The 22,217-nt window shown below is 43.2% G+C and overlaps 1 protein-coding gene across 1 annotated transcript; it reads left to right on the forward strand.

Annotated features, from left to right (window-relative positions):
• The first annotated feature begins 454 nt into the window (after positions 1–454).
• On the forward strand, positions 455–17,994 carry LOC113613963 (Fc receptor-like protein 3). The gene is given in 8 exon segments (XM_027095152.1): positions 455–481; positions 2,977–3,096; positions 4,045–4,117; positions 7,378–7,398; positions 13,251–13,538; positions 13,972–14,220; positions 14,650–14,664; positions 17,651–17,994. Coding segments are annotated over 8 exon segments (1,137 nt in total).
• Positions 17,995–22,217: the final 4,223 nt, after the last annotated feature.

The following is a 22,217-nucleotide window of genomic DNA, read 5'->3' on the forward strand; positions in this document are numbered from 1 at the left end:
ACTTCATTTTATTTCATCTACTAAAAAGACAAAATTTTCTTATATTATTGGTCAAATAAAAATTGATGCTAAACTTTCTTTAGGTTTATTTTATATAAATGTATGTTATTAACATAAATGTTCTTACAAAAGTGCTTCATCTTCAAGAGACTCATGAGAAAGATATCTTACAAATAAGGTTTCTGATAACTAAGATCATTTTGCTTTCACATGGACCTTTCAAGAACTTCCCCAAGGTTACCTGCACAGTTCCACAATATGTCATGGGATGATAATTCAAGATCTGTCCTTCCTTTTCTTCCTCACATCAGTAAAATGGGCCCATTACATTAATAATATAATGTTCACCTGAAGACTTGCCTCTGCTGCAGGACACTCTGTAGGCTTTGCTGAAACATCTGCAAGACAGAGGATAAGCAGTGAACCTGCAAAAATTCAATGCCTAGGCACTACCATGAAGTTTTGGAAGTTGTCTGGTCAGGTAAGATGTGCGCTGTCCCAGGAGCTGTAATTGATAAGATGCAAGCCTATCAAACTCCTAAGAATGTAAACGAGATGAAAAGCTTTGCAGGGATTTGGGGGTTTGGGAAGAGTTTTATTCCACCTGGCACAGCGCCTCTGTCCCTTATACTTCTTAGTAAAAAGAAGGCATATGGGGGGCTGGGGATCAGAGCAGCAAGCCACCTTTGAGAAGGCAAAAATACTAATGAAACAAATTAAAGCTCTGGGCATCACCCAAGCAGGGCTACCATTTGATTTAGATGTATCGGTGATTCTGGAAGGTGTGAGTTAGGCACTGTGGCAGAGACAAAAGAAGGAGAGAGTATAGTTAGGATTCTGGAAGGGGGCAGAAACCCGATAGACTCCCACAGAGCAACAGCCCCTAGCAGTGTACACAGCACTCCTCAAGGTACGGCATCTCACAAAGGAACAGCACATCATGGTAAGAACTTCCCTTCCTATCAGGGGGTGGATTAAAAATATGTTCCATCAACCCACCTCCGCCATGGCTCAAACCCCCACTCTAACTTAGCTGCAGCCTATTTGCAGCAAAGGAGCACCCTATCTGCCAGCCCACTGTCTCTAAAAATGTGGGCACTACTAGGCCTTGTAGAGTATGTAGATTCTCCAAATAGCACCCCTCTATTCCTGTGGTAGCCCCCTGAAGCCTATAAAAAGTGAATGAAAAACATTCCCTCTGGGGCTTCCCTGGTGGCGCAATGGTTGGGAGTCCGCCTGCCGATGCAGGGGACACGGGTTCGTGCCCCAGTCTGGGAAGATCCCACATGCCGCGGAGCGGCTGGGCCCGTGAGCCATGGCCACTGAGCCTGTGCGTCCGGAGCCTGTGGTCCGCAACGCAGAGAGCCCACAACAGTGAGAAGCCCGTGTACCGCAAAAAAAAAAAAAAAAAAACATTCCCTCTGTGTCTGGTATTCAGATGCCTGCAAACACAGAAGCCAGTGGGCTAGCCTCAAGCAGTTTGGCTGGCGGATCATTCATGAACTCGGGCCATTAACCCCTTGTACTGACTGCTGGGCTTTTCTAATGGGATTAACCCTATGGCTTGAACAATGGGGAGCCGAGGGGTGGACGATCATAAGTAAGCCCCTGGGAGTCAGGGTATGTGGAAAGACATTTGGGTTCACCTGCAAGAGCCTGAGGCCATCCTCACTGTCTTCCATGTTCCAGCTCATTAGACACTGACATCTCTTGGCAATCAGGAAGCTGTTGCCCTAGCTTAGGTACAAGCCCTACAAACTGACCCTTCAGTAGATACAGCGGATTGAGTGTACAAAAAGAGTGGCCACCGCAACACCTGGGTAGGATGACGTAGTGTCAAGGATGCCAGGTTGCCTTTAAAATATAGTGACTTGTTTAATACAGTAACGGCATGTTTTGTGTACTCTAAACAACATCCAAGGCAACTGCCAAAGTAGTCTGGAACCATCCAGCAGAGTTCCCAATTGGTGAGGGATTGACAGATTGATTATATTACCCCCTCCCTCTGAGTGAGGTTTCTAAGTATGCCTTGGTGAGTGTGTATACTGTGTCTGGCTTAACTCAAGCTCTTTCCTGTTGCCAAGCAAATCAGGCTACCACCATTAGGGGTTTAAAGAAGCTGAGAACCATGTAAAGGTACCCTCATCAAATAGACATTATTTAAGGGTCACATTTCAAAAGTCATGATATGCAAGACTGGGAAGAAGAACAAGACCTTAAATGGAGGTTCCATCTCCCCTATAACCTGCAAGCAGCAGGTTAATAAAAAAGAAAAATAGAATATTAAAACAGCAGGGCTTCCCTGGTGGCACAGTGGTTGAGAGTCCGCCTGCCGATGCAGGGGACACGGGTTCGTACCCCGGTCCGGGAAGATCCCACATGCCGCGGAGCGGCTGGGCCCACGAGCCATGGCCACTGAGCCTGCGCGTCCGGAGCCTGTGCTCCGCAACGGGAGAGGCCACAACAGTGAGAGGCCTGCGTATCGCAAACAAACAAACAAACAGAAAACAGCAGAGTAAATTACTAACAGGAAAACCCACCTTGGCTGGGTGGACCAAAGTCATGTCCCAGGCTTTCATACATTTGAATGATTAACCAGCAGGGCCTGTTGCCCTATGTGCCAGACTGGGGACCACTGCTGAGGCACTAAATATCGTAAGGGTATGGGAATCACAAGAAACAGCCATTGGATCAATGAGCTATGCTGCTGAGAACATCAAGCCCCGTCACGCCTAGGTAAGGAATTGTCTACTGAAATTTTCAGTGGGACATCCTGTCATCGGGCCCTTTCCAGATTCTTAGACAGCAATATCATAGAATTGAATATGGCCTCCACAAGATTCTTAGGCAAGCAGAGCTTTTTATTTAAAGAGATAACTTGCGCGGAAGAGCGAAGGCAGAAGAAAAGTGCCAGCTCCCCCCGTAGAAGGGCCGAGTTGCTTTTATAACAAAAGTGAGGTTTTGTCTCATTTCCAGAAATCATCAGACTTCTTTGATCTGCAGCAGGTGATCAAAGGGTGGCTATCAGGAATAGGGAGTGCTTCTGTGAGGGGAAAGAAATGCATGAGACTTTTCTGCAAGAAAGCACAGGAAGAGGTAAGTTTAAAATGTATAGTTGAGTTTTTTGTCTTGTGGCAACCAGGTATACTCATTAGTGTAACAGAGATAAAGCTAACTTTTTATTCCTAGTTTTTTATCTCTGGAACTCTGGCCCCCAGGGCCTTTGTTCCTTAGCTGGCAAGGCCTGTTTTGCTCAAGGCCGTTCCCTGGTCCTTTTCCAAAATGGCTGCATTCTTGTCTTCCTGTCTCAGTCCCGCCAGGATGGGTGAGATACTTCACACCCCTGGGTGAGGGAGAACTACTAGATCTCCATTGGGGCCCAACTGCCCTGCTACAAACTGGACTTGCTGAAACACACTGTAACTGGAACGGGATACACACCATTAAAAGAGGAGAAAAGGTAAGGGTTCTGGTGTGGCATATCCTACCCCCAGACCATGTCCTCATGCCTGACCGTGCTGCCTCACCCAGAGCACACCTGAGTCAAGTTCCTGAAGCTGCCAACCTCATTCTCCTCGAGGTCGGGTGGGCATGTTCTGTTTTCCATTAGTACGGTCAGTTTGGCTGTTGTCTTTGTTCCCTCCGTTGGCCTGGAGGACAATACAGCATATATAGAAGTCCTTACAAAGTTGACCCAGCAAGCCTTAAATGACAGCCAGCAAAGCCTGTCCTTATCAAACACTGAAATGCTCTCAATGGAGGAGAAAAGTTGCTCTCCAAAATAAAATAGCCTTGAACGTTATTATTGCCTCGCAAGAAGAAACCTGGTGCCATGATCCAAAAAGTGTTGTATGTTCAGAGCTGAATCTGCCAATGTTATCGTCTTTAAATCATATAAAAACACAAGTAAACGAACATCCTGAGTGATCGGACCCCCAGCCTAGGGGACTTAGTAAATCAGTGGTTTGGATCATGGGGCTCTTGGTGGAAAAAACTGTTACTTATTTTAGGAATCCTTATCTTGATCTGTGTTTTCTCTTACAGGTGCCCATATTGCTGCTGTGGTATCTGACTCTGGTGCAGCCAGATAACCGCCAAACGAGCCACCTCCACGCTGGTGAGACCCCTTGCTGACCACTCAGGGCACATCGTTGGAGAGGGGGCTCTGTGAAGTTGTAAGAGTCGATCACGAGGGGTAAAATGTTGGAGGAAATAACCAGAGCACATGACTGCCACTTGACCCAAGAACTGGACCCGGACAATCATAGGTGCCTCACCCCCTCCCTGTGCTCCCACAGTGGGAGCCATTTTCAAGTACACAGCCTTTGAGAGAGCAGTGTGTTCTTGAGACTGTCTGGACAGTATATGTGCCTAACCCAGTTAAGGCCCCTAAACAAACTCTTAAGATATGGCGGGTGAGGGCAAAAATCACTCACTTGTGGCCGCCCAAGGCAAGCCTCGTGAGTAAGTCGCCTTGCTTATTAAACCTGTCACGTACCCGTCTGGGGTGGTCTACCTCTTACTTTGGTCTCTCCTTGCCCTCCACGTACAGGGGCCACTTGTGAGCCAACAAATTGCTAGTAAAGAAGAGTTCATTTGCCTTGTTTATTCCATTGTCAATATTCCTCCTTGGGGCTTCCCTGGTGGCGCAGTGGTTGAGAGTCCGCCTGCCGATGCAGGGGACGTGGGTTCGTGCCCCGGTCCGGGAGGATCCCACATGCCGCGGAGCGGCTGGGCCCGTGAGCCATGGCCGCTGAGCCTGCGCGTCCGGAGCCTGTGCTCCGCAGCGGGAGAGGCCACAGCAGTGAGAGGCCCGCATACCGCAAAAAAAAAAAAAAAAAAAAAAAAAAAAAAAATTCCTCCTTAATGTGGCTGACTGAGGATCATCAAGGTGCTGTTTTGCCTCACCCAAATATCTTCTTGGTCTCATCTCAGCAACCCACACATTGACAGTATCAGGAGGGGAACATGGACAAAGAAAGGTTTTTGCTGGGAAGGAGCTTCTAATGCTGGTATAACCTTTTTCCCCCCATTTAGGTCTACACTAGTTACTCTTGATTTGAGCCACTCTCACCCCACCCCAGACCCATGCTCTGCCCTTCTCTGCTGCTCTGTGCCCTGGGACGCTGACTCCTGCAGACTGCATCAGCCAGCCTCTCTGGTATACAGTTGGACTCCATCAGTAGGAGGTGCTAAGGGGAGACCAGGCAGCAAGCAGAGGCCAGGGCATTTTCCCCCTCCTTCTCAGTTTCAGCGTCTCATCTCCAGCAGTAGCTTCATCCTTCCACAGTCACAGCTCCGCCTGGCGGCCCCTCCTTGGTGACTCCAGTTCTCACTGGGCTCTTGTAACAGTCCTTCCTCCCCTTGCTTCTTCACACTGCTTCTTCAGCTGAAACAGTGTCCCACTGTGACTGGCCTCGTGGTGACCCATCATGTTTAGTTTGTTGTTTCAACCCTGTCCCCATCTCTGTGAGTCAGTCCTTTCATTAAAGTCGCTTCTTTTAAACACTAGACTGATTCTATTTCCAGCCTGATATAAGAGCTCTCTTTCAAAATTTATTCTTGAACTTTGAAGTGTGAGGAGAGAGATGTGACCTGCCCTCTGTGTGTTAAAGCTCTTCAGACCACTGTAAAGTAATTTGGGGCTAATGCCTCAAGGTTAATACCACAGAGTGTATTACTTCTTCCATTCTGCTTGTATCAGTCTGGAACGTCTCATGGGCAGGGATGACTTGGGTTGGGTAGAATTTGTATCTTCCTGAGTCCCCGGACTACATAATACCAACTAATATCATCCTAATCCACCATTATTTTTAACAAATGCTTATTTATTTCTTCACGTCGTCTGGGCATATCTCCAAAGAGTGGCAGCCATGCAGTGTTAGCGTGGTGTCACAATATTAGGAACTGCATAACGGACCATGCATTCTGAGTGGTAAAGGGGATTTCCCTTTGAAAGAGACCATGCACGTAATTTGAACTTTAGCAGGTACAGAACTAAATCGGCAAAGTCAAAACAAGTTAGAAAGCTTCCCTAGAGGGACTTTAGCTATAAGGTGAAGACATCTTACATTTTAAGGAGAATTTCTAATCAATACACACATATCTGAGAAACTCTGTAAAGAAGAATATTTATTTTCTCAGCATATGTGGGGCTGGGGGTGGGGACAATGCTGATTGTCAAACAGAGAGCTTTCCTACTTCCTTTTTTTCTGTTTCTATAAAATCCCTGCTGAACCACAGTGCCCAATCCTGGCTTCACAGTCCATGGGGATAGACTGTGGATTCTGCTCTAGGAACTGAGCTGCACTTGTCACTGGGAGAACTTCTTGTCTCCAACCTTATGTTGCTGTGGCCATTGCTTCTGGTACTTGGTGGGTAGGATGCTGGAGCAGGATTTGGGGGCAGCCAGGGCAGAACCACCTGTGCCTGGGCATCACAGAACCTCTTCTTCTTCTGCTGGGATGAGTAGGAATGGACTTCAGCTTCTAACTCAGGACCAATAGGTAATATGCAGATGGGTACTGAGCAGAGCAGGGGTCTTAGGAAAAATAAAGTACTGTGAGTTTCTTTTCCAAATACTGATGCCTTCTCCCTCTGTTTAATAACCATTTCTACTTTGATCTCTAGGAAAATTGGAAAACTTCTTAAAAGGACATCAAAGGAATTTTCTGTTAGGGTAAATTCTATTTCTAGCCCATGTAAATCCTACTCTGCCCCCAACCCCACTTCCACTTCAAGCTACCATATTTTTGGCTAAGCTCTAACTTTCCTAGACTTAAATTTTGGAGAGGCTTCAAAGATGATGGGATGAGATTGTGGTTTTTGCTGATTAATGACTCTTGTATATGGATGCAAATGCAGTACTAGATCTAAACAGGGATAAAGGGAGAAACAGTGTCAACTAGATGTGAGAGGACACCTCCATTTCCTTCCTGGTCCTTCCTGGCTTGTGTGTTGCCACCAGGCAGGCAAAATGTCTCAAAAAAAAAAAAGTCTTAAAAAGAGAAGGTGAAAGAGGAGAAAATAAATCACAAAACTTCTGAGATTTTACCTACAAAATAACCAACTTCTGGTAAATGAGATGGACTGTGTTTATAAACTGTGGGTCTTACAAAACAAGTATTTGATTCTACGAGAGCGTTGCTTGTGAGTCAGGGAAGAAGGAAAGATGGAGGGGAAAAATAGGAGGGAAAATAAATAGAGGAACTGAGGGAGGGAGGATAGAAGGGAAGGGAGGATGAGGGTAGAGGGAAGAAGGGATAGAAAGAAAGGGAAAAAGAGAGTTGTTGGGAAGGTTCTTAGAGGGTTATAACTTTTTTAAAAAAGATCTTTATCCTGGTCCTGTGGTAACTCTCTGACTCTATTCTCTCACAGCTCCTCTCAGGGTGCAGTCAGGTGAGTTACTTGCTTTTTCGTTCTTTTCAGTCTCTGGGAATCATACTTATTCTTCCATGCAAGGAAGGTACCGCCTCTCTCAGCCTCCCAGGGATCAGGGCCTGGACTGGGGTAAAGAGAGCAGGAGGCCAGTGTCTCACCCTAGTTCCAGCCGGGGTAGGAATACTCCAGTGTCACATTCATCTTTGTTACCTGCCTGTTTGACGGGTGAAAGACCCTATCCTGACCCTCCAAGGCAATGAATTCTTTTCCCTTTACTATTAAACCCTGGGACAGGAAAGAAGTTAACTGTGAAGGAAAAGCAAACAATGCAAGGTACTGTTGGCAAAACGTTCTCCTGGTTCTGGCCACAGGAGCTCAACGGCCTCCACCAGAAGCACTGGAGGCAGTGATGGAAAAATATTTATAACAGAGAGAAAACCAGTGGGCAAGGGAGATGCTCTGAGTCGAACAAGAACTTCCCTCAATCTTTTATTTGGATTACAAACTATCTGTGCCTAACTTGTTTTCCTTTCTTTCTTTCTTTTTTTTAATTAGAATTCTAATGTAATGAAATAAAGCGGAAAGCTTTGTTTTATATTAGACTGGAAAGTTACATTTTCTTCCTGAATTATTCCTTTGAGAAAGTATTCATTATATTATAGGGAGGGGAAGTGATACTTATAAATCTAGTACTTGTATGTCTGATGATATAAATTACATTATATCTGACATAATTTTAAGCAAGAGTGTTCTTAACACATTAGAGGGTCTCTGAATCAGCCTCATAGGATCCAGTGAACTCCCTGAAGTCATGGTAAAAATGCGTGCATATGTACAATTGTACCTTCGTCTAAGGAAAGGGTCTGTAAGTAATATGTCAAAGTTAAAGGCCACTTATGGTCCAATCCTTGTTCCAGGCTCAGTGTAACCTGGAGTCATCCTTTCTTATTCTCCCTTGCCCTGTCATTATTACCAAGTTGGTCACATAAATCTTATTTCTCAAATATTTCTTTAATCAAATAGATTTCATCTCTATAATCTTTACTGGAAAACTTACCCAGTCTCAACGTGGAGGAAGAAATCTTTTGGCCTCCAGGAGGGCTTAAGATTTCTTTTTCTTTATCAGTATTTATGCCCCCCTCGCCCTCCACCCCAACCTCCTAGTCTAATGTTGGAACTTTCAAAGTGGCTAAAAGGTATAGCGTAGTTGTCTCTGAACTTATTTGATCACTTTGCTCTATCAAGAAAAAAATTTTCAGCATGTACTTTAAATGTATTACATAGATATAGATCCCTGTATTGATGGTGAATGTTGTAAAACATACACAAAAACAGAACATTTTGGGGCTTCCCTGGTGGTGCAGTTGTTAAGAATCCGCCTGCCAATGCAAGGGATACGGGTTCGAGCCCTGGGCCGGGAAGATCCCACATGCCACAGAGCAACTAAGCCCGTGTGCCACAACTACTGAGCCTGTGCTCTAGAGCCCCCAAGCCACAACTACTGAGCTCACGTGCCACAACTACTGAAGCTCACACGCCTAGAGCCCGAGCTCCACAACAAGAGAAGCCACTGCAATGAGAAGCCCACGCGCCACAACGAAGAGTACCCCCCGTTCACCGCAACTAGAGAAAGCCTGCGTTCAGCAACGAAGACTCAATGTAGCCCAAAAAATTAAATAAATTTACAAAGAAAACAGAAAATGTTTTGATGAGGAAAGATGAGGCAATGTTTAATATAATATGAAAGTTCTAAATGCTTTCTCTCCACCTCCTTATAGATCCCACTTTGCATGTTTTTAAAGTTGAAGTATAGTTGATTTATTATTTTCTGTCAGATTCTGCTTTTCAGCAGAGTGATTCAGTTATACATATATAACTGAATATATGTAACATATATGTTCTTTTTCATATTCTTTTTCATTATAGGTTATTACAATATATTGAATATAGTTCCCTATGCTATACAGTAGGACCTTGCTGTTTATCCATTTTATATATAATAGTTTGTATCTGCTAATCCCAAACTCCTAATTTATCCTTCTCCCCCTTTCCCCTTTGGTAACCATAAATTTGTTTTCTATGTCTGTGGGTCTGTTTCTATTTTGTAAATAAGTCCATTTGTATCATATTTTAGATTCCTCATATAAGTGATATCATATGATATTTGTCTCTCTCTGACTTACTTCACTTAGTATGATAATCTCTGGGTCCATCCATGCTGTTGCAAATGACATTATTTCACTCTTTTTTATGGCTGAGTAGTAGTATTCCATTGTATATGTTGTACTGTATATACGACATCTTTATCCATTCATCTGCCAATGGACATTTAGGTTGCTTCTGTGTCTTGGCTATTGTAAATAGTGCTGCTATGAACTTTGGGGTGCATGTATCTTTTTGAATTAGAGTTTCACAGATCCCACTTTGAAGATTGGATCTTGACACAATGAGAGAGCTGGCACTCCTTCCTTCCACCATAAATTTGTGGCTGGAGGGGTGAGCTGGGCAGACAGCCTAAGCAAACCCTCTCAAGTCCAGTCTCTTTCTCCATTCCATTCCTTCATGTCTGACATCACCTCTGTTTTACACTGAAGGGGAATGATCCAAAGTTCAGGCCTGGGATTAAGATTTTTTTTTTAACATCTTTATTGGAGTATAATTGCTTTACAATGGTGTGTTAGTTTCTGCTTTATAACAAAGTGAATCAGTTATACATATACACATGTTCTCATATCTCTTCCCTCCTGCGTCACCCTCCCTCCCTCCCTCTCTATCCCACCCCTCTAGATGGTCACAAACCACTGACCTGATCTCCCTGTGCTACGCGGCTGCTTCCCACTAGCTATCCACCTTACGCTTGGTAGTGTATATATGTCCATGCCACTCTCTCACCTCGTCACAGCCTCCCCTTCCCCCTCCCCATATCCTCAAGGCCATGCTCTAGTAGGTCTTTGTCTTTATTCCCGTCTTACCCCTAGGTTCTTCTTTTATTTTCTTAGATTCCATATATATGTGTTAGCATACGGTATTTGTTTTTCTCTTTCTGACTTACTTTGCTCTGTGTGACAGACTCTAGGTCCAGCCACCTCACCACAAATAACTCAATTTCATTTCTTTTTATGGCTGAGTAATATTCCATTGTATATATGTGCCACATCTTCTTTATCCATTCATCTGATGATGGACACTTAGGTTGTTTCCATCTCTGGGCTATTGTAAATAGAGCAGCAATGAACATTTTGGTACATGACTCTTTTTGAATTATGGTTTTCTCAGGGTATATGCCCAGTAGTGGGATTGCTGGGTCATATGGTAGTTCTATTTGTAGTTTTTTAAGAAATCATACTGTTCTCCATAGTGGCTGTATCAATTTACATTCCCACCAGCAGTGCAAGAGTGTTCCCTTTTCTCCACACCCTCTCCAGCATTTATTGTTTCTAGATTTTTTGATGATGGCCATTCTGACTGGTGTGAGATGATATCTCATTGTAGTTTTGATTTGCATTAATGACGTTGAGCATTCTTTCATGTGTTTATTGGCAATCTGTATATCTTCTTTGGAGAAATGTCTATTTAGATCTTCTGCCCATTTTTGGATTGGGTTGTTTGTTTTTTTGTTATTGAGCTGCATGAGCTGCTTGTAAATTTTGGAGATTAATCCTTTGTCAGTTGCTTCATTTGCAAATATTTTCTCCCATTCTGAGGGTTGTCTTTTGGTCTTGTTTATGGTTTCCTTTGCTGTGCAAAAGCTTTGAAGTTTCATTAGGTCCCATTTGTTTATTTTTGTTTTTATTTCCATTTCTCTAGGAGGTGGGTCAAAAAGGATCTTGCTGTGATTTATGTCATAGAGTGTTCTGCCTATGTTTTCCTCTAAGAGTTTGATAGTGTCTGGCATTACATTTAGGTCTTTAATCCGTTCTGAGTTTATTTTTGTGTATGGTGTTACGGAGTGTTCTAATTTCATAATTTTACATGTACCTGTCCAGTTTTCCCAGCACCACTTATTGAAGAGGCTGTCTTTTCTCCATTGTATATTCTTGCCTCCTTTATCAAAGATAAGGTGACCATATGTGTGTGGGTTTATCTCTGGGCTTTCTATCCTGTTCCATTGATCTATATTTCTGTTTTTATGTCAGTACCATACCGTCTTGATTACTGTAGCTTTGTAGTATAGTCTGAAGTCAGGGAGCCTGATTCCTCCAGCTCCATTGGATTAAGATTTTTATCAGAGCAACAAACAGTTTCTCTGCAATTCATCCCAATGTGCTACAATTCCAAATTGATTTTTAATAATTTCTAGCTCCATTGCCAACTGAAAAATTTCCCCCCAAAAAGCCCAAGCTGTAGGGCTGGGTCACAGAACAGTGTGGTGGCTGGCTACTCCTTCTTCAAGGATGGCCACACCCTGAGGTCAGACTGGAGCTCACAGAGTTTTGGATCTCATCAATACGGAAGGAAGACTCAGGATATTACTGGTGTGAAGCGATGACAGCATCTCACAGTATCTCAAAACAGAGCCACCAATCCTATATACAAGTGTAGATTAAGCTTCAGTGCTGGACTGCCAGGCTGGGTGGCACAGAGAAGAACAGTAGCTCCCATTCAGACCTGTGTTTGTCTTTTCAACTGTGCTTCCCCCCATCCCCGTGTGTGTGGGGGCTACAATGACCCATCTGGGTTCTGCTTTATTAACTGCTACCATGGCACCATTTCCCAATAGCTTTGCTCTCCCTGTCAGAAAATAATCCCTCTCTGGAGCATTTATGTATGCCTAGCACTGAAGTATGCTCAGTGAACCAAGAGATAAATAAATCATGGTCTCTGTCTGCAGAGAATGACTCCCAACTAGGAGGCACATTTAACCCAGGTAGAGCAATGAAGGAACAAAGTGATGATGGTGATAATGATGATGAGATGATGATGATGATGATGATGATGATGATGATGATGATGATGATAGAAACAACAATAAGGATCCCCAGCATTTATAATAAGTTTACTAAATGCTAAGCCTGAACCCAAGCTGTTGTACTCAATTCAGAACCCCTCTGATGCTCAGAAATATTTGCAGAGGGGAAGACTTGTAGAAAGTTTACCAAGTACTAGGAAGGCACTGCTCAGAGCAGTTTTATGTTTAGTCCTCACAGCAACCCTGTGAAGTAGGGTGAAAGTATCTGTAAAATGGATACTACTGTCATCCCCATTTTACACATGAGGAATTGAAAGCACAGAGCTGTTAAATGGCCTGACCAAGGGAACCCAGCAAACAAATGGCACAGCTGGAATTTAAACCCAGGCACTCTGGTACCAGTGGTTGCCCTTTTAACCATCTTGCTACGTTTCCTACCTCAGCCAGGCCCGTGGAGGGTGGTACCAGTAATAGCTACCATTTGCTGGACATCTCCCGTGTAATGGGTGCTTTATACATCTTGTATCTTGTTTCATCTTCATGAGAACTCTATAAAGTTGGTATGATTATCCACACTTTATCTTTGAGAAAACTGAGGATCAGAGAGATTAATTTATCTACCAAGATCATGCAATGAATAAGTGGCAGAGGTGGGTGGGGACTCCCCCTGTCCCCCTCCCACCATACCCACTGCCCCAAGTTTATCTGGAGATCAGGAAGGAGCAAGATCACTGTAGGCTGTGGGCATTAGTGAAGGCTAATGAGTGTGGAGAAAGTGCAAGTTTGAAGTTTTGGAGTGTTCAGTAGCAGGGTGATCCTTCCTGAAGGCCCTCAGCATGCACCTCCCCGATGAAAAATACGCCTCTGCCTAAACCTTCTACCATCTCCACCTGCCATAATGCTCAGCAGGTAGTAACAGCCTCCGCATCAGGCCCTCACCTGCCCTCTTACGTTTACACAGGAATCCCCATGTCTGGAGCATTCCTGGAGACCCAGCCCCAGGGAGACCAGGCAGTCGAAGGGAAGATGCTGGTCCTTGTCTTCTCTGTGGCTGAAGGCACAGGGGACATCATGTTCTCCTGGCACAGAGAGGACACGAGGGAGAGTCTGGGGCAGAAAAGTCAGCGTTCCCAGAGAGCAGAGCTGGAGATCCCTGTTATCAGGGAGAGCCACGCAGGGGGCTACTACTGCACAGCTGACAATGGCTACGGCCTCATCCAGAGCGAGGCGGTGAACGTCTCCATGAGAAGTAAGTAGCACTCTCCTAATTAGCCAGAGAGTCCCAACTGGGGTCAGTTTCCTTCTGTGGCAGTGAGGATGTTCCAAGGATGATACGGAACAGGGTTGTGAAGAGGTTAAGAAGCCATCTGAACATGCTAGGATTGTTACTGTAATGGTGTTGGCGGCGGTGGCACTGGCTACAGTGGCAGAAGAGCTAAAGGAGATGACAAGGGGATACAGGAGGCAGGCTACGTGGCACGGCCAGAGGCACGCTCTCCAGAACTTATCAAAGCTCTACGGGAACTGTCTCTGCAGTGTTGTTAGATCAGGAGGTGCGACAGTGAGAAAGAATCCCCGGGACTCGAGGGATACTGTGTGGACAGTTGGGTGAGGATGGAGTGGGTTATAAGTCTGTGCTGGCACGAGAGACCCTCTTTGATGGACCGTCCTGCCTTTATCAGTTCCAGTGTCACATCCTGTCCTCACTTTCAGTACTTCTGGGGCCCAGGCCTTCACTGGGGACATGGTGGAGCTTTGCTGTGGGAACAAGAGAGCATCTCCCCCCATCCTATACCGGTTTTATCATGAAAATGTCACCCTGGGGAGCACCTCGGTGCCTTTTGGAGGAGGAGCATCCTTCAACCTCTCTCTGACCACAGGGCATTCTGGGAACCATGCCTGCGAAGCTGACAGTGGCCTGGGGGCCCAACGTCACGGGAAGGACAAGTCCAACATCTCCTTCCACAGTACTAGTTGCCATTATGCCAAACCATGGCTTGTGCGTCCTTTCCATGGATTTTCTTCTCCCTCAGGGAATCGAAGCTAGCCTAAAGAGCCTGTCAGCTCTTCCAGTCTCTCCTTCTCATTGGTCTAAACAACAGCATCACTGGCCTTCCTGTTTCCCTGTCACTTACCTCATCAGATAGGTGTGAAATAGGTACTGTACTAGGATCAAGGCAGTACTGGAAGTGGGGTAAGTGTATGCTCAGAGCTCTCAGTGAGCAAGGAGTTACAACCAAACCTTGTAAATACTTAAGGAAAAAGTAGAAACCCCAGGAACAAACCAGATTCTAGGATTCCAAACGATACTAGGATTATCTCATTTAATCTCCATTAACAACTCTCATTTTACTAATGAGGAAACGAAATTTAGAATAAGTAACTTGCCCACCGTCACACAGCTAATAGGTGCAAAGATAGAACTTTAGGCTAGGGCTACAGAATTGAAAAACTTTGCTCCCTGCCACTATTTTAATATGATGGTTATATAATTTTTTTCCTTTTAATTTATTATTGTGGAGCAGTGCATTAATAGATTCCTAATATGGAACAATTATTGAATTCCTGCTATAAACCCTTCTTAGTTGTTATATCATCATAGGTAGCAGCTACATACAACTTACTAATATTTATTTCAAATGTTTGCATCTTTATTTAAAAGTGAGTTTTATTTTTTGAACTAGTTTTGGTTTCAGGGATAGGTTAGCCTCATAAGAATGTTTTCAGAGGTTTTCCATATTTTCTGTGCCCTGCAGCTTAAAACCGTATTGGAATTATCTGCTATTTGATAAGTCTTTGGAACTAGCCCAAACAACATTCTGAGCCTGTTAGATCTTTACCTCCATTGTCAAATCCTCTTTTTTATTATTCTCCAAATTTTCTATCCTTTGTTAAAATAATTTGGATGATTTTACCCAAATTTAATACATAGTATTCTCATCGAATTTTCAGACAGCCTTTATAGATGTGATTATGCGCTCTTCTCATTTCTGGTTTGTGTGACCCCTTTCTTAACCATATTTGCCAGAGGTTTGTCTTTATTCCTCTTTTTAAAGAGCCAGGGTTTTTTTGTTTTTGTTTTTGTTTTTTGTGGTACGCGGGCCTCTCACTGTTGTGGCCTTTCCTGTTGAGGAGCACAGGCTCCGGACGCGCAGGCTCAGCGGCCATGGCTCACGGGCCCAGCCGCTCCGCGGCATGTGGGATCTTTTCGGACTGGGTCACGAACCTGTGTCCCCTGCATCGGCAGGCGGACTCTCAACCACTGCGCCACCAGGGAAGCCCTAGGTTTGTTATCTTTAATTCAAATCTATTTGGTTTTTGGTTTTCTAATTCATTTATTTCTCCTTTATCTTCAGTATATCTTTCTTCCTTTTTAAGTTTATGTGGTTCTTTAAAGTCTTATTCATTTTTCATCTTTGTTTCCTAATAAGTGCATTAAAAACTGCATGGTTTCTTCTCAGTACCATTTTATCTCATCCTACAAGTTTTGATGTATAATATTTTTATTTGTCTAATTTCCAAAGCATGTGAAATATGTTTCACATATTTATTTTATAACTTGAGACAACCATTTCTTATGAATACATTTTATCTTCTATTTTATTAATTTCTTATAGATTTCTTTTTTTTAAACTTTTCATTATAGATTTTTTTTATTATCCTTGTATTAAATTTTATCAAAGAATATGGTCTGCATAGTTTTTACACTGGGGATTTACTGAGAATTTCTTTATGACCTAACACACAGTCAACAGTTTTCTAAATACTATAAATGGAATTTGAAAAGAATGTGAATTTTCTGTTTAGGATATACAAAGTTCAGTATTTATTTTTTTATTAAATTAAGCTAGCTGCTTGATCTATTCAGTTTCTATAGAGTCTTACATATGTTTGCTCTTTTTAATCTATTAATTTTTGAGAATCATATTCACATTATTACCTATAATTCTTTTAAATTTAGCTTTTTACAGAGGCTTTGCCAAGAACTTGGTAATTGACTGTGTAAGATGTGACATTTTGGTTGTTAATGACAGAAATCCCATACAAAAGGGCTTGGTCCCAAAAAAAAAAGAAATGAAGTTGGTGGCAGGGGTCAGGTATGGACATGGCTAATGTGCGACTGGCCGAGCATTCTGTCTTTGCCTCCCCTCTTTCCTCTGCATTTCTCCACTAGCTTAACTCTCAGACAGGCAAAGCTGGCCACTGACATCTCCAGGCTTATATCCCTCCTTTCTGCTAGATACCCTAGAGAAAAGAGTCTCTTTACACATTACTCCAGTGTAAAAAACAAAAACCAAATAAATAGACAGACGGCTTCCCTGGTGGCGCAGTGGTTGAGAGTCCGCCTGCCGATGCAGGGGACACGGGTTCGTGCCGTGGTCCAGGAAGATCCCACATGCCGCGGAGCGGCTGGGCCCGTGAGCCATGGCCGCTGAGCCTGCGCGTCCGGAGCCTGTGCTCTGCAACGGGAGAGGCCACAACAGTGAGAGGCCAGCGTACTGCAACAACAACAACAACAAAAAATAGGCAAATATTAGGGATTGACCAGTCTGTGTGATGTGTTCACCCCTTTCTCTCTGCAGAGAATATGAGCCTGTGATTGGTGAAGTCAGTAATAGAGTGGAGCAAAAGGAAACTGAGTAACTCAACTGACCTATTCTAGGCCTTTCCCTATTCTAAGCCTCGGTGTCCATTTCTGGGAAAGATCTAGTTCTAACCTTCTCTTTTTCTAAGGTCTTTCTCAGCTCATAAGAATCAAACCATAAGTCTCTATGTGCCCATATTCCTTTGTTTTCAGAAAGCAAAAACTTTTCCTAGGTGTCTTTGAGTGAGGGCCTTAGGTGGGGTGAGATGCTCTTAGGAGATGGTAATAGCATAGGATAGAGCAAAGCTCTGTGGTTCCCAACTCAGCAAGCCCCCTACCCCCACACCACATATCACCACCACTATCAAACAACCTCTCTTAACACTGGGAACTGCCCTAAGAGGACATTTCTTTTTTTTTTTTAATTATTTATTTATTTATTTATTTATTTTTGGCTGCGTTGGGTCTTCGTTGCTTCGTGAGGGCTTTCTCTAGTTGCGGTGTGCAGACTTCTCATTGCGGTGGCTTCTCTTGTTGCAGAGCACGGGCTCTAGGCGCGCAGGCTTTAGTAGTTTTGGCACATGGGCTCAGTAGTTGTAGCTCACGGGCTCTAGAGCGTGGGCTCAGTAGTTGTGGCGCCCGGGCTTAGTTGCTCCATGGCATGTGGGATCTTCCCGAACCAGGGCTCGAACCCGTGTCCCCTGCATTGGCAGGCGGATTCTTAACCACTGCGCCACCAGGGAAGCCCAAGAGGACATTTCTCAGTGTGCTCTGACCCCTTCTGTTTACAGAACATCCACCTAAAATCCGCTTGGTGAATGGTGCCCACCACTGCAATGGGCGGGTGGAGGTGGAAAAGGAAGGTCGCTGGGGCACTGTGTGTGATGACGGCTGGGACATGAAGGATGTGGCTGTGGTGTGCCAGAAGCTGGGCTGTGGAGCAGCCAGACACACACCTGCAGGCATGTTGTATCTGCCAGTGACAGAAGAGGACTGACCTGTATTTATTCAGGTAGCCCTGTGCAATGGGACAGAAGAGGCCCTGGCTGAATGTGAACAGATGGAGACCTTTGACTGTGGGCACGATGAGGATGCAGGCGTAGTGTGTGAAGGTGGGTGATGGCAGGGCCTGGGGCATGGGAACTGGCTTACCCCCCTCCGAGGCCCTTCTCTATGCTGCCTCCAATCCACCTTGATACTCCCCATTGCCCCTGCTGCCTTTAGAACCACTCACCCATTCTATACTAGCATGTGGTCAGGACAACACTGTTAGTTCATATTAGGTAGTCCAGAATTATAAAGGACTCTCTTATGCATGCTATTATTAGCCTGTATCTGCCACCTCAAAAGATAAGATGTTGGCATTTTCACAGCCATGAGTTTGGCCATAATCCCAGGAAAATAATTATGAAAGCATAGAATTACACAGTTGAGTGATTTTAATCCAGGTCACACTGCTTATATTGTTCTGTAATCCCAGCAGCTCTTCTGCCTTCTGTCCCCTAAACAACTCTACTCATCAAAATGAATCCCAGAATAGAAGGAGCACAGGGTGGGGAAGATCCAGATGCTCCTTCTCTCTCAAGATCCTGATGGGACAGGGGCTGCGGGATGGGAAGGACATTGGAAAGACTCTGGGTCCGTCAAGGAAACCAGGCCACAAACTGAGGGTGGAAGTAAAATAAAGAAAGCCCACTGCAGATCCCAAAGCCTCTATAACACTTGTGACTAGAGCAGAAGCCAGTGGGACTGCTCCCTCAGGCCCAGCCGCAGACCCTATCTCTGGCGGAGCACCCCAGTGCCCTGGGCCAGGAGTGCAGAAGCAGCCCTTGAGAGGTGGTGAAAAGAAGGGTATTTAGAACTATTGAGCCCATGCCCAGTTTTAGGAGCATCTAAAGGCCTGTGGCTCATTCAGGGAAATGAATCAGCTTTGGAAACCAGAAAGGTTCCAGGATTTATAGTCAGCTATGCAGAGCTTGAGACCTGCCTGCTTCACCCACTTACCAGCCATAGAAGCAGCAAACTTCTCTGAAGCTCATTATCTCTGTCAGAAAAGTGAGATAATACCTGGCCCAGCTTCCTGACAGAGCTGGGACAAGATTGAACACTCATCACTCATAAAGACCTTTTGGAAACAGCAAAGTCCAGGAAGAAGCCCCAGGGCCAGCTTACTGATTTGGGATGGTCTCCATGAGAGGGACAGGTCTGGGGCTCAGGTTTGGCCTTCTTCCTTATACTGGGCTTCACCTCACCAGGGAGACACGGTGAGTTTGTCTGGAAAATCCCTTTTCAGATCTCCCTCTTCTGACCTCCATTTTCCCTTTTCTCTACAGCATTCTGGCCTAGTTCTTTTTGAAGATAGGGAGACTAGAGACTGGAGACTGAGCAGGCCTCAGATTCTCTCCTTTTTGGCCTCCCAGGCCTGGTTGGTCCAACAGTTCTGGACAGACCTTAATGCTTTACCTGCGGCTCCATTGCGGCTCCCCTCAACAGGACTCTAAATTGCTCTTCTGAGCCAAAGTTTCAACTGTGCCTGCATCTGGGGCAAAATCCAGCTCCCAAAGAAGCCAAGCTTGAAGAAATTCTCCCTCCATACTGACTCCTTGGCCCCGGCCCTGGCTTTTCCAGTCTCTTCCAGAACTGTCTGGGGATCCCAATACTACTTTCTTGGGCAGATGTAGCTGCTCCTGAGATGAAACAAACAAGGAATTAATTGAGATGGGCCCTACATCTGTTGGTAGACTTGTGGGCATATAAAACAGACAAAATAAAAGAAAGTGTAGGGACTTCCCTGGTGGCGCAGTGGTTAAGAATCCGCCTGCCAATGCAGGGGACATGGGTTCGAGCCCTGGTCCGGGAAGATCCCACATGCCACGGAGCACCTAAGTCCATGCACCACAACTACTGAGCCTGAGCTCTAGAGCCTGCGCACCGCAACTACTGAAGGCTGCGTGCCTAGAACCTGTGCTCCGCAACAAGAGAAGCCACCACAATGAGAAGCCCATGCACTGCAACAAAGAGTAGACACCGCTTGCCGCAACTAGAGAAAGCCCATGTGCAGCAACAAAGATCCAATGCAGCCAAGAATTAAAAATAAATAAAAATAAAGAAATTTTTAAAAATAAAGAAAGAAAAGAAAAGAAAATATGGGTACAGTATTTAATTTTGTTTCCAAGTGACTTGGGAAGAAACTAGGTCCTAAATAATTTCTTTTTAAAATATTTTCTTAAATTACAAATATAAAGCATATTATAAAAAGAATAGTATGCAAAAAAGAAAATGAAAATTAGCCAAAATTTTAATACTCAGAAGTAACTGCTGTTAATATTCTGATGATTCTAAAATGTTCTGTGAATATATAAATATATATGAATGAGTGTATTTGTTTGTGTATTTTATACATATGTGTGTGTGTGTGTGTGTGTGTGTGTGTGTGTTTTCACAAAAACTGACCTCTCAGGAGAATCTTGTCCTACCCGGTTACGTGGACATTTTCTTGCCCTTTTGGAAGTCTGAGATCTTCTGCCTGCATTCAGTAGATATTCTGTGAGAATCATTCCACATGTATCAGTAGATGTATTTTTGATGTATTTGTGGGAGGAGGTGAGCTTCATGTCCTACTACTTAACCATCTTGATCGCTCCCCTCAGGAGAATGTTGATTCATAAGATCTTTTGTTCTGCTGAGTATCTTGATTGGGTTTGGGTGTGCAAACTGAAGAAAAGGAAAAAGCCACGTGCTCCATGATGTAACCTATCCTGTGAGCCCCCCAAAACTTCAGTAGTGTCTAAGTCTCAAAAAATATTTGAATGGGTGTTTTCTTTTAGAAATTTGTACCTTAGTTTTGAATCTTAGTGGATATGGGAAGAAGAAAACTGAAAATATATATTCCTTCATTAACAGTTTTCCTGATGATGAATAATTATCGCAATCTTACCTGGCTATGACATATATTAATATCCTACGGAATCCAATTTGATAGTATTGATATCTTATGTAAAACTTTTGCATAGATATTCATAATGAGGATTTCTCTGTAGCTTTTTATGCTTTCTTTGAAAAGCTTTGATCAATGCTGTGTTGGTTTCTTTTTTTTTAATTTAATTTTATTTGTTTTTTTATACAGCAGGTTCTTATTAGTTTTCCATTTTATACATATTAGGGTTTCTTATTATTTTGGAAGTTTTCTTTCTCTGTGATTGCTCAAAAAATGTTTAAATACTACTAAATTTATCTTTTCTTTGAAGACTAATAAATAGTAGTGTGTGAAACCATCTGGCTTGATATGTTTGTAACGTGTGGCTCCTAACAATGTTCTCATTGTTTTTCATGATTATTGTTCTGTTTATTTAACTGCCTCTATCTGCAAAAAAAAAAAAAAAGGTAATTTCTACTTTTTAGAAAGTCATCCATTTAATGCAGGTTTTCAAAAGTTGTATATTTACTCATTGTCCCCTCTTTCTTGATCAGTCTATTCAGTGGTGTATCTATTTTTCATAGAAAAGCTTTTGAGTTTATTCACATATTCTGTTGGGGTTTTTCTGTTTGTTTTATTCAGTAATGTTTGCTTTTATCTTAATTAGTTTTGTTGATATTTTCCTGTTCTTAATTTCAATGCTTAGTTCATTTATTTTCATTTTTCCTTGTTGGTACTCTTTCCAATTGTTTAAAGACGAGTTTTAATCATATTCCTTAAGTTTTGATAGGTAGTGTTTTGATTATAATTATTTTCAAGTCTGTAATATCAGTTTTATTTTCTTCTTTGACCTTGAAATTTATTTAAAAGAGGAATTTTTTAATTGCCTGATGAAAGGATTTTTCCCATAATTTTGTGATTTTTAAAATAATTTGATTGCTTTTATAATTTTTAAAGGTTTTCTTTGTGACCTAAAATATGGTCAATTTTGGTAGATCATCTATGAGTACTTAAAAGAAAGTGAATTCTCTGTTACCAGAATTGGGAGTTCAATATATATTCATTAGTCACTTATTAATCATATATCATTTGAATCATATGCACCCTTATTTTTTATCTACTTGATCTGCTGTGGGTCTACAGGCATCATTTGTTTTTGTCATTGTGATTAAGTTTATTTCTCCTTCCATTTCCTGCAGTCCATGTGTCAAGTATTTTGATGGCATGGTATTTAATTCCAAAGATTTATGAGGCTTAGAGCTTTCTCATATATTTTAGCCTTTTCCACTCTCATCCAGTGCTTTTTGGCTTCATATGTCTTTGTCCAATCTTTCACTTCTAACTTTCTGAGCAACTTTCCTTTAGATGTCTCTTATATGTACCATATAGGGTTTTTTTTTGGTTTTGGTTTTGGTTTTTCATTTATT

Source organism: Aethalodelphis obliquidens, unplaced genomic scaffold, assembly GCF_003676395.1.
Source record: "Aethalodelphis obliquidens isolate GAN/ISIS:26980383/991018 unplaced genomic scaffold, ASM367639v1 scaffold90, whole genome shotgun sequence".
Classification (NCBI taxonomy): Eukaryota; Metazoa; Chordata; class Mammalia; order Artiodactyla; family Delphinidae; genus Aethalodelphis; species Aethalodelphis obliquidens.